This window comes from Rhinatrema bivittatum, chromosome 11 (genome assembly GCF_901001135.1).
Source record: "Rhinatrema bivittatum chromosome 11, aRhiBiv1.1, whole genome shotgun sequence".
In the NCBI taxonomy this organism is placed as follows: domain Eukaryota; kingdom Metazoa; phylum Chordata; class Amphibia; order Gymnophiona; family Rhinatrematidae; genus Rhinatrema; species Rhinatrema bivittatum.
In genome coordinates, this window is record NC_042625.1 from 25,893,961 (window position 1) to 25,906,945 (window position 12,985).

At 50.3% G+C, this 12,985-nt stretch overlaps 1 protein-coding gene across 4 annotated transcripts in view; it reads left to right on the plus strand.

The window, feature by feature from the left end:
• The window catches only part of TRAFD1 (TRAF-type zinc finger domain containing 1), a 128,819-nt gene that overhangs the window by 107,496 nt on the left and 8,338 nt on the right, over positions 1–12,985 (plus strand). For all 4 annotated transcript variants that reach the window (XM_029619662.1, XM_029619661.1, XM_029619663.1 and 1 more), the window contains exon 11: positions 882–945. In XM_029619662.1, coding sequence (XP_029475522.1) covers positions 882–945 — 64 coding nt within the window. The remainder of the gene's footprint in view (positions 1–881; positions 946–12,985) is intronic.

Genomic DNA, 12,985 nt, shown 5'->3' on the forward strand with positions numbered 1-12,985 from the left:
TTCTCCTAGGACAGCAGGATGTTAGTCCTCAGGAAACCCACCCGCCACCCCACGGCGTTGAGTTCTCTTGAGTTTTGTTTTTTATTTTTTTTGCTCGTGAATTCTTTGTTACGAGACTGAAGAGGGACCCTGCATGGGTGCGCAGATAGCGGCAGGCTGGGCATGCTCAGTGTGCCAGTCAAAGTTCTAGAAACTTTGACAAAAGTTTTCTGTGCCGGGCTCCATCTGATGTCCTCCACATGTGAGGACTAACATCCTGCTGTCCTAGGAGAACACCTGTTACAGGTAAGCAACTCTGCTTTATCTGAATAAATGCCTTTGAATATCTACCTCATTGTGTAGAAACAAATACATTGGTGCACATTTCGATTTACACAGGGTTGGGTTTTGGAGAATGCAAGTGCACAGGATGCCAGATGTGAGGTCACACCCTTCCTTTGGTGCTGTCACTGGCAGCCTCTTCTGCATCCATCTCCCTGCCCACCAGGGCCCAGTCTTGCCTATTGCTAGGGAAAGAACAGCTGCAGCGCTGCTGCTTCATTTTGAAGTCTGAACCACATAGGACCCCTTGCGGTTCAAACTTCATAGTGAGGCTGGCAGATGCAAGTAAGAATTGCTGCAGCTGCTCTCCCAGCAGGAGGGGATTGTACTGAGTGAGATGATTGTGCTGACTGGATAGAAAAAGTGGCACATGGGAAGTATAAAGCGAGCATGTGCCATCTGATTATGAACTACATTGTGAACGCCAGAGTTCCTCTGTCAAGTATAAATACTGTGATGGGGCGGGGGAGGGCGTCTAATTTCCCCTCTCTGCATAGGTTGCCATTAGGGCAAAAGCCGCTCTTGTGCCCACTTATATTTTTGTATCTTTCTGTTGTAAGGAATGATTTGGCCAGAAATCCTAGGGCTCAGAATGCTGCTGTCAACAGAAACAGGACCACAAAGGTAAGGTTTACAAACTGTAGTTGCAGCCCATTTTTTCTTTCAGTCAAGATACTTATGGCATTGTAGAGTGTGAACATGCACCCTTGTACTGTGTGATATCTTCCATCCTTCATCTTCCTAATGCTGGTTTGCACATTATTCACAAAGCAAGGATTAGGTGCTGTTGGTCTTCCACTGAGAAATAATGAGCTGGTTTATAAAGCACCTCAAAGACCATTAGTTCCATAGCATACAGGAAACCATTTTTATTCTGTAAACATGGCAATGCAGAGTTGGCTCTAGAACAGGAATGGCTAACTCCACTCCATGAGAGCCAATATCAGGCCAGGTTTTCAGGATAGCTACAATGAATAGGCGTGAGAGATGTGCATGCAAATCTCTCATGTAGATTCATTCTGGATATCCTGAAAACTAGGCCTATTTATGACTTTCAAGGACCAGAGTTGGCCACCCCTGCTCGATAACATCTCTTTTGAAGCTGGTCATCTTGTAGACCCAACAACTTCTTTCTCATCTGGAATTTAGGTTTGCTTGCTCCCTTACGGGCCGATACAGTACAGTGTTAACCCGCCATTGGACACGCGTTTTCAACGCGCTAGCGTTACCCCTTATTCAGTAAGGGGCTGAAAACGCACGTCCAATCCCCCGAACCTAATAGCGCCCGCAACATGCAAATGCATGTTGATGGCCCTATTAGGTATTCCTGTGCGATTCAGAAAACAAAATGTGCAGCCAAGCTGCACATTTTGCTTTCAGAAATTAGCGCCTACCCAAAGGTAGGCGCTAATTTCTTTGGGCACCGAAAGTGCACAGAAAAGCAGTAAAAACTGCTTTTCTGTGCACCCTCCGACTTAATATCATGGCGATATTAAGTCGGACGTCCTGAAGGGTAAAAAAAGAAAAAAAAAAATTTGAAGTCAGCCCGCGGCTGTGGGGTCGAAAACCGGACGCTCAATTTTGCCGGCGTCCGGTTTCCGAGCCCGTGGCTGTCGTCAGGCTCGAGAACAGACGCCGGCCAAATTGAGCATCGGCTGTCAAACCCGCTGACAGCCGCTTCTCCGGTCCAAAAGGAGGCGCTAGAGACGTGCTAGTGTCCCTAGCTGCTCCTTTTGCCTGTTTTTACCGCCGGGCCTCATTTAAATACAGAATTGCGCGCACAGGAGAGTGGGTGTTCGCCCACTCTCCCGCGTTTTTACTGTATCGGCCCGATAGTAATCAGAGTAATAGACGACAAAAGCTTTTTTTTTTTTTTTTTTTTTTTTAACTTGATGGGAGTGGCTCAGAAGGGTTTGCTTTCTAATTTAGTCTTCATTAGATTCGACATGGTTATTTCTGTTATATATTGCTAAAACCCCACAGTGTTTTGCAGAATAGAAAGGAAATAAGGCATGCTATGTTGGGTGAGACCGGTGGGCCATTGAGCCCAGTTTCCTGTCTGACAGTGGCTATTGCTCATTCCCAGATATTAGGTGGTTACAGTCCCTGGTCCTGTCCAGAGTTATGCTGTTAACATTGACAACATCCTCTGGCAACAAATTCCACAACATTGGTCTGCCTGAGTGCAGAGGAAATTAATCTACACCAGTGGATTATGCACTCCTATCAGCAGATGGAGACTGAGTAAAACTGATGTCACTGACACACAGCCCTGCCTCGACATCAGCCTTTCAGTATTCTGTCTCTCTAGCAGATGATGGACATGCAGCTCCCTGGTGAAGCTTGCTTGTAAAAGAAAACAGAAAACAAAAAATTAAAATTAAAAAACAGAGAGAGAAGATAAGATTAGAAGACTTAAATGCAGAGCTTGTACTCCTCAGGAGACAACTGTTGGTAGTCCTCCCTCAATTAAATGGTTTAAGTCTAGAAGTCTAACCAGGTGTAGAATTAACTTTTTTTTTTTTTTTATGGAGAAAGAGGGAGCCTAAACTTTCTTCCTATCGGGTGTCTCTTCTCCTTGCCGTTTCTCTTTTTCCTCTCTGGGGACTTACTGAAGAGCAGAGGCGGCATGGGTCAGTGGCTTGAGCAGCTTTCGCTAGTCCCCAGGTCTCAGGCTTGGTTCAGTCAGCCGTTTGGTAGGCTGCGGCGGCATTTTTTTTTTCCTGCGAGCTAAGACGTGTGCATGCATGTTGTTGCTGTGTGACGGTGTCGAGGTGTGCACAAGTATGCAGGTTCTTGCGCATAATTAGGCAATTTCAATGGAATTGCCTAATTCGTCGTGGTTTGGGGGACGGGAACCATGAAATGGATTTTCCCCGAACTTCGAGGAAAATTCGTTTTTCGGGTTAGTGCGGGCGTGGGGGAGGGGCACATTTATTAAAAAAAAAAAAAACAAACCTAAAAAACCCCACCCTAACCCTTCACATTTACTGTATTACAATCCCCCCCACCATCCCGATCCCTCCCCAAGACTTACTAAAAGCCTTGGTGGTCCAGCGGGGTCCCACCAGCGATCTCTCCCTTTGGGCAGTCGGGCCTGCTACGAATCAAAATGGCGCCGTTGGCCCTTTGCCCTTACGATGTCACAAGGGCTACCAGTGCCATTGGTCGGCCCCTGTCACATGGTAGGAGCCGTGGATGGCCAGCGCCATCTTGTGCTCCTACCATGTGACAGGCCGACCAATGGGACCGGTAGCCCCTATGATATAGTAAGGGCAAAGGCTATCGGTGCCATTTTGAATACTGGCAGCCGACAGCCCGAGTGCAGGAGTTCCCTGTACGTACCTGGATCAGTCCAGACCGTGGGTTGAGCCTCCTGTCCAGCAGATGGAGACAGACCAAAACTGAAAGGGTATCCTGTATCAGGACAGAGCCTACCCTGCAGCCCTTCAGCAGATGATCAGCTCACCTTGCGGTTCCCTGATCTTGGCTAGTCAGCCCTTGTTTTTCCTGTTGCTTTCTTTCTCTCTAAAGGATCAAGCAAGTAGTAAATTATTTCTAGTGTTTAAAAAAAAAAAAAAAAAAAGTTGAATTTGTTTGACTGACTCTGCCTGTCTCTTCTTTCACAGGAGACGCTTCTGTCTCCTGGCTCTTGCGGGGCTCAGGGGGCTTGGCCCCTTGTATATGGCATAGCCTAAGCCCTATTTTGCTTCCTCAGTGTGGGGGGTGAAACTGGTGGTCCAATCCCCCACCCTTCTCTGGCTGCCTTGGGGGCTCAGCGCTCCTCTTTTCTTTCCCTGCACTGGGAAGGTTTTTACTTTCCTCTCAGTTTGAAAAAAAAAAAATAGTAAAAGGGAAAGATCTAAGTAAAATAAATCCACAAGCGGGCAACCAGAGTCTTTAGTGCAGAGGAGCGTGCAGGGTTCATTTCTCTGCCTCCGCTCCTGCCGGCAGCTAATTTTTTTTTTTTCTTCTCTGCTGATTTTGACTGCAGATCACGGCTCCTATTCAGTGAGGATGCCGCGTTCACATTCCTGCACTGCTTGTGGTGAGCCCTCGACGCGCTTATCGTGTGAGGGGCTCTGCTCTGCATGTCCGCCGGGTGAGGAGGGTCCCTCCTCGGCTGTGCTTGTTAATCCAGCCCGGGGTCACAGTCCTCACTGCATGGCACAGCCATTCCCGGGTTGGCAAACTGCGGGAACAGCGGACATCTTGGGTGTTTCGGCAGCTCCCGATTTGGGGCTGCCAGGCACTGAGGAACCGAATTTTTCAGAGTTTCCCCCCGATTTGAGCCCCGTGCTGCCCCAGGACGAGGTCCCTGGAACCCCCCCCCCCCCCCCATGGCCCCGCTTTTCCTCGGAATTTGTTCTTCTTGTGCACAAATAAATCTTACTTGGCCAGCTTGCAGGAGGAGGAGGACCCTTCCCCAGGTCCCTTGCTGGCGAAACTCCGCCGCCTGCTCCTTTGACTCCGGAGCTGCAGGAGCCGGTCTGGGTGGTCCCATGGGAAACCTCCCATCCCTGATCTGCCAACACCTCTGGTCACTCCGGATCCCACCATGGATTTGGCGGGTGCCCTTCCCCCCCCCCCCCCCACCTTGGAGGGGGATGACCCCCGGGTCCTCCGCATGTTTCAGAGGGAGGAATTGGAACCCCTCATTCCCTTTGTCCTCCAGGAGCTAGGGATTGAGGGGCCCCCTGCAGATACTCTGACGGCTTCGCTGCCCAAGGATATGGACCTGGTCCTGGCAGAACTAAGGGCTCCGGTGTGTGCTTTTCCCTTCCATCCTCTGCATAAGTTTTGCTGACTCTCTGGGACTTTATTATGAGCTAAGTTTTGCAATGTTGCTGATGCTTGCACAAATCAAGATATAAGCGAATTCTCAATTGAGATACTTTAATTTCCCGTGGCAATATGGAATGATTTTAGTGAAAACAAATAAGATATAACATAAAATAAGATACAAGACAAAGATATAACAAAGTAATGTGACCTTTCCATGTTGGGTCTGATTGATATACAGACTCGGTTGGTATTGGTCCTACAAAATTATTTGAGTACTGAATTTATACGTATGTGGCGCACTAAAATTATAGAAAGATTGACCAAGAAACCAATTGTTTTAAATATTTTGAATTAAAGGACCATCATGAGACCCTCAAACAGCTCTCATCAATACCTTCTGACTTCCCTTCTAGACAGCCCTTCAAGAAGGACTCTAAGAAGTCATTCTTCCGCCCAAGGAAGTACTATCCTCCATCAACAAGGTCCCGAGTTACGAGGCCTTATCAAAAATCTCAGTCTCGCCAGCCCCGGAAGCAAAAGCCACAAGCAGCTCCCCAGCCGGGGCCTGCTTCAGGTTTTTGACTTTTCCTTGGAGAGCAGCAGCCTGATTCCTCTGCCAGACATACCAGTGGGAGGTCGATTGTGCCACTTTCACGGCATGTGGCAATCAATCACAACCGACCAATGGGTGCTAGCAATCATTGCTCAGGGTTACCACTTGAACTTTCTTGCTCTTCCACTGGAATCACCACCTCTACAAGCGTGGAGAGTAACCGACCACTCTGTCCTTCTGGAGCAGGAGGTTTCCCTTCTTCAGTTAAGAGCAATAGAACCCGTCCCTCTTTCGCAACAAGGCCTAGGGTTCTATTCCCGGTACTTTTTGATCCCCAAAAAATATGGGGGGCTTCATCCAATTCTGGACCTACGTGCCCTCAACAAGCACCTCCAGCGGGAAAAGTTCAAGATGGTAACCTTGGGCTCGCTTCTACCTCTTCTACAAAGAGGAGACTGGCTCTGCTCTCTGGACCTCCAGGACGCATACACCCACATTGCGATAGCTCCAGCTCATCGCAAGTACCTCAGGTTTTTAGTAGGCCCAAGGCACTATCAGTACCGGGTGCTTCCATTCGGCCTAGCATCGGCATCACGAGTCTTTACCAAATGTCTCGTAGTTGTCGCAGCCTTTCTCAGGAAAGAAGGTGTTCACGTCTACCCCTATCTAGATGACTGGTTTAATCAGGGCCCCAACCCAGCAGGCCGCTCGATCGTCCCTGGATATGACCCTACACACTCTAATTTCTTTAGGATTTCTCGTCAATTACGAGAAATCCTATTTAGTCCCATCTCAAACCTTGTCGTTCATTGGGACAGACTTGGACACCTTACAGGCAAAAGCCTTTCTACCTCAATGAGTGCATACCCTTGTGTCCCTCGCTCACCAGTTGCAGTCTCAGTATACAGCAACAGCTCAGCAATTCCTTGCCTTCTCGGACACATGGCGTCCTCAGTCCATCTCACACCAATGGGCCCGCCTGGCCATGAGAGTCATGCATTGGACTCTGAGGTCACAATGGATTCAAGCAACTCAGTCTGTCAACCATTGTCCACATCACCGACGCACTCCGTCTGTCTCTCGCCTGGTGGAAAGATCAGAACAATCTCCTCCAGGGACTGCCTTTTCACCTACCAGATCCTCAACTCATTCTCACCACCGCTTCCAACCTCGGGTGGGGAGCTCATGTGAAAGATCTACAGACACAAGGATCTTGGTCTCCAGAGGAAGCCAAACACCAGATAAATTTTCTGGAGCTTCGAGCAATGCGATATGCTCTCAGGCAATCCTGAAAAGCTCTATCAAATCACGTCATCCTGATTCAAACGGACAACCAGGTGGCCATGTGGTACATCAACAAGCAGGGAGGCACAGGCTTCTTCCTTCTATGTCAGGAAGCTGCGCAGATTTGGGCGGAAGCGCTCTCCCACTCGATGTACCTCAGGGCCACCTATTTGCCGGGAGTGCACAATGTCTTGGCAGACAAACTGAGTCATGTCTTCCAACCGCACGAGTGGTCTCTTCCAGCAATGGGGTTTTCCCCAAATAGACCTCTTTGCGTCCCCTCAGAACCACAAAGTGGACAATTACTGCTCCCTCATTCGGAGCGAGCACTCTCAGCCCAGAGATGCATTCTCCCTCTCGTGGGCAGCTGGTCTGCTTTATGCATTCCCTCCACTTCCTCTTCTCTCGAAGATAGCACCTCACTGGCCACGCCAGGTGTGGTTTCCCATACTCCAGGATCTCTGTCTGCAGGCACATTCCTTTGGGAACGCACCCGCTTCTGATCACTCAGAACGATGGATGTCTACGCCATCCCAATCTTCAGGCCTTGTCCCTGAAGGCATGGATGTTGAAAGGTTAATCCTTCAACCACTTAACCTTTCAGATTCGGTTTCTCTTGTCCTGATTGCTTCACGGAAGCCTTCCACAAGAAAGTCTTATTCCTATAAATGGAAAAGGTATACATCATGGTGTTCTTCGCAATCCCTTGATCCCTTTTCCTGTCCAATCCCAAGGTTTTTGGACTATCTCTGGCATTTATCGGAATCAGGTCTAAAGACCTCTTCCATCAGAATGCATGTCAGTGCGGTAGCCGCCTTCCATAAAGGTGTCTGGGATGTCCCTATATCGGTACAACCCCTCGTAACTCGTTTTCTGAAAGGCTTGCTCCATATCAGGCCACCTTTACGTCCTCCGGCCCCTTCTTGGGACCTTAACCTGGTTATCGGGCGGCTCATGAAACCACCCTTCGAACCTCTTCACTCCTGTGACCTAAAATATCTCACATGGAAAGTGATTTTCCTTTTAGCTATCACTTCAGTTCGCAGGGTTAGTGAGTTACAGGCCCTAGTTACCTATCTGCCTTACACTAAACTCCTGCAGGACCGGCAGTACTCCGCACTCACCCTAAGTTTTTGCGTAAGGTAGTTTCAGCGTTTCACATTAATCCATCATACTACCTACCTTTTTTCCCAGGCCCCACTCCAACCCAGGGGAACAGGCTCTGCATACCCTCGACTGTAAACAGGCTCTAGCATTCTACCTAGACCGTACAGTTGCCCACAGGAAGAGCACTCAGTTATTTGTCTCTTTCCATCCCAACAAATTAGGGCAACCTGTGGGTAGGTGGACTGCATATCTTTTTGCTATCAGCAAGCAGGCATTCCTTTCCAAGACCGTGTTAAAGCACACTTTGTGAGGGCCATGGCGACTTTAGTAGCACACCTACGATTGGTGCTGCTTCCTGACATTTGCAGGGCTGCCACCTGGAGCTTTCTCCACTCTTTCGCAGCCCACTATTGCTTGGACAAAGCCGGAAGACAGGATTCCATCTTCGGCCAATCTGTCCTGCGTAACCTATTTCCAACGTGACGTACCAACACCCTTCCGCCTGCCCGGTGGGGTTCAGGATGCCCTCTACCAAATTCCACCCCAGTTGTTGTGCCTGTTGCACGCCTTTGGGTACATTTGGTGCATGTTCGGACATCCTCAGCTTGGTACTCACCCATATGTGAGGACTACCATCCTGCTTGTCCTGTGAGAAAGCAAGTGTTGCTTACCTGTAACAGGTGTTCTCACAGGACAGCAGGATGTTAGTCCTCACGAAACCTGCCCGCTGCCCCACGGTGTTGGGTTTGTAACGTTTTGTTTTATTTTTTCGGCACTGCCTGTAGCTATCAAATAAGACTGAAGGGGGACCCCTGCTGGCTGCAGGGTTAGTGCCATGCTGGGCATGCCCAGTAGGGGCCAGTCAAAGTTCTGGAAACTTTGACAGAAGTTTTTTGTGATTGGGCTCCATCCTGATGATATCACCCATATGTGAGGACTAACATCCTGCTGTCCTGTGAGAACACCTGTTACAGGTAAGCAACACTTGCTTTCTCACCTCTGGGAGAAGTGACACCTGATTTGGAGCCACATTGAACTCTCCATTTTTTTTCACAGAGACAAGTTGCTGAGTCTGACTCAGACCCTCAAGATACTAGGAGTAGATGGGGGGTGACACTATAGGCTCACAGAAGAAAGATCCCATATTGGTCACTTTACGCAAAGCGTCCTGTTTCTTTCCCCTCCTGGAGCCAATTCAAGAGTTAATTGATCTTGAGTGGAAAGCCTGGAGGCAAGTTTTAAAGGGGGACAAGCTTGGGCAAGTTTGTACCCCTCAGATCCAAAGGCAAGGGCACAGTTGCGATTCCCGAAGGTTGATGCCTTGGTGTGCACTGTTACTAGAAAACCACCATACTGGTTGAAGGAGAGGCAACTCTCGAGGATACTCAGGATAGGAGGATTGAGGCCATCTTTAAACATACCTTTGAAGCCATAGTAATGAATTTGCAAATTGCTTCTTGCTGCTGCCTTGAGCTGGTTTAAGTTTCTTAGGAGACTCAAGGAGCAGGGTCCAGTAGGGCTCAATGATGGAACTGGGAGATGCATTTTTAGCTGATGCAGGCTGTGATTTGCTATGGACGACGGCTAGAGGGGTTGCTTCCGTAATAGCGGCTAGGCGCGCCAGTTGTGACTGCGAAATTAGTCGGCAGACACTATTTCCAAGTCATTCTCACCAGGTCACCCTTTAAGGGTTCTCTCTTATTCAGAAGTGAGTTGGAGAAGATGGTGAATAGATGGGGCAAATCCAAGATTCCATGATGCCAGAGGACAGAAAAGCAGCATAATGTTCTTTTGAGGCGAGATGCCGCTCCAGGGATTCCCATCTCTTTCATTCCTAAAGAGGAGCAGCTACTCAAGTTTTATCCCTTCGGAAGATCTCTGTCCTTTCAGCCTAAGAAGCTTAATAAAAATGCAGGCTCTGAGATATGAGCATCTCGATTTTTGCAATGAAGATGTGGTGGCTCAAAGATGGGCCCAGATTCCAATGGAGATGATAAGAGATGGTTATGCTCTAGAGTTTCTCTGAATTCCTCCAGATGCATTTATGGTCCCTCCCTGTAATTCTCTATTGAATTGCAGTGGAGGATACATTAAGAAGTCTGATAGATCTGAAAGCTATAATTCAAGTTCCCAAATCGCAAGAAAATACGGGGCGGTATTCCACTTATTTTGTTGTTCCCAAGAAGGAAGAGGGGTCCTTTTGACCCATCCTGGATCTGAAGAGAGTCAATCGGCATTTGTGTGACTCACTTCAAGATGGAAACTCTGCATTCTGTAATTACAAGCCGTTAAGCCCGTTAAAACGGGCTACATTAAATTTTTTTTTTCAGTCCATTTTCAAACACAGCACCCTTCTATACTCCCTCACTCCCCCTTCCCCTCGTTCACTCACCCCCTTCCCTCCACTCAGTCTTACTCACCCTCTGTCTCCCACTGCCTCCCTCCCCTCACTCTCACCTCCCTCCCCTTCCCTCAGCCCTCCTCCACTCCCTTTTTCTCTGCTCCACAACTTCTTACCCTTCCACTTACTCACATCCCTCTCCCCCTCATTCTCCCTCTCTCCCTCCCACTCTCTCCTCCCTCCCTCTCACTCTCTCTCCTTCCACGCTACTGGCCGCCGCTCCTCGTCGCAGTCGCCGCTGCCATGTTGATATCCAGCTGACGCCTAGACAGACGTGCTTGCCCGCATATACGCAGTAGAGCTGCTCTCTACAGCGCATTTGCGGCACGTCGGTCAAGCTTCATTTATTAGGTTGATGGTAGTAAGAACATAACAATTGCCATACTGGGTCGACCAAGGGTCCATCAAATTCAGTATCTTGTTTCCAACAGTGGCCAATCCAGGCTACAAGTACCTGGCAAGTACCCAAATACTAGAACCCATGCTACTGATGCCAGTAATAGCACTGGCTAATCCCTGTCAATTTGATTAATAGCAGTTCCCTGTACGTACCAGGATCAGTCCAGACAGCTGGGTTGTGCCTCCCCTCCAGCAGATGGAGTCAGAGAGAAAACTGAAGACACCCCCTAGATATACGGGTGTGCCACCTGCGATCCTTCAGTATTTTCTCTGACTCTAGCAGATTGAGAGGCATAACCTGCGGTCCTGTCCTGGTCAGGTTGTTTGTGCTGGGAATTACTCTTTTGGCTGGAACAAGTGGTTACTTACCTTCTGGTCGTCGTTGTTCAGTGTTGTCCGTCAGGTTTGTCGGTTTTATTTGGCGCAGCGACAGCGCAGAGTGACGGCGAGAGCGAAGTGGCAGGGCAGGCACAGAGGGCATTGCCCTCCTTGAATTCCCGGATTGCTGTGTCCCAGTAGGTTGGGGGAGAGATTACCGGTGGGCCGGTCACCCTCCCCCCTATTTACCAGGGTCCCTTTGCCCTGAAGGGGGTTTTTGTGTAAAAAAAAATAAAAAAAAAATTAAAGTTTTTCTTCCTGCCGTCGAGCCACTTAAGACCCGTTGGTGACAGGCAGTGAGCTCTTTTTTGTAGCCCCGGCCTGCCGTGCCTCTGTGGACTCCGGAGGGGGTGGCTGTGTCACCCGGCGCGCATTGCAAGCCACGTTTTTTTTCTTACCTGCATTTTGGCGCGTTTTTTTGCTGTCTGCCTCGTTTTCGGCCCGGGATGCCGCGATCTTCGGCCTGCACGGCCTGCGGGGGCGCGACTCTCCCGCGAGGGTCTCTGCTCCCGATGTCTTCCCGGGGGCGAGGGACCCTCGGGGGGGCCGAGCGCTGCCCGCAGCTGTCTCTCTCCTCCTTCCTCTTCGCGGCAGAGCAAGCCGCCGGGCTCGCGATCTTCAGCCCCTCCTCCCTCGGGGAGGAGGGCGGCGGCCATCTTGGCCACGCGGCGGTCGGAGCTATCTGGATCGGAGGAGGATTCTTACCCTCCTCCCTCTCCGCCCGAACTAACGTCGCCTGTTTTGGAGGAGGATGCAGCCCCTCCCCCTTCTGGTGCAGGTAGGGCAGATTTAAAAAGATCGGTGCCTTTTTCGGCTGATTTTGTGCTTTTAATGCACAAAGCTTTCTTGCAGGCAGAGGCAGGATGGGAAGCTGAAGGCCCCCCCCCCTCCCAAACTTCCCAGGATTGTGGGGGATCAGGGGAGTGTGAGGGCTAGTGACCCTCGTCCGCGGGATCACGGGGACCAGGGGGCTCATGACCCCCGTCCGCCGGCTACGGGAAACGCGGGGGCTGGGAGCCCCAGCCCGCGGGGGGGGGGGGGGGGGGGCCACAGGTCATGGAGACCAAAGTTTCTTGCCAGATCCTCCGGGGGACCCAGATTCGTTCGTAGGGAGCGATCCGGGTTTAGTTGAGGGGGACGACCCCCAGGTACGCCGCTTGTTCGGCAAAGAGGAGTTAGGATTTTTAATCCTTCATGTGCTGAAGGAGTTGGAGCTTCCGACCCCGCATCAGGAAGCAGACACCTCCACGGGGGACGTGGCTGTGGCGGGCCTGAAAGCCCCCCCTCAGACGTTTCCTTTTCATCATAAGGTGTTACAACTTGTTTCCAAGGAGTGGGAGGTCCCAGAAGCTTCGCTGCGAGTGAGCAGGGCAATGGAAAAGCTGTATCCCCTACCGGCGGACTCCCTGGATCTCCTAAAGACCCCCTCGGTGCATTCGGCGGTGACGGCCGTAGTCAAACATACCACCATCCCCGTCACGGGGGGGATAGCTCTTAAAGATCTTCAGGATCGCAAGCTGGAGGTTTTGCTAAAGCGCATCTTTGACGTGGCAGCCCTAGGGGTCTGGGCAGCGGCATGCAGCAGCCTGGTGCAGAGGGCCAACCTGCGCTGGGTTCAGCAGCTGCTTACTTCGCAAGAGCTGCCGCCCGGCGAGGCGGAGCAAGCCAACTGCGTGGAGGTGGCAGTGGCCTATACAGCGGATGCTTTATATGATTTGTTGCGGACCTCGGCTCGTGTTATGTCCTCCGCAGTTTCC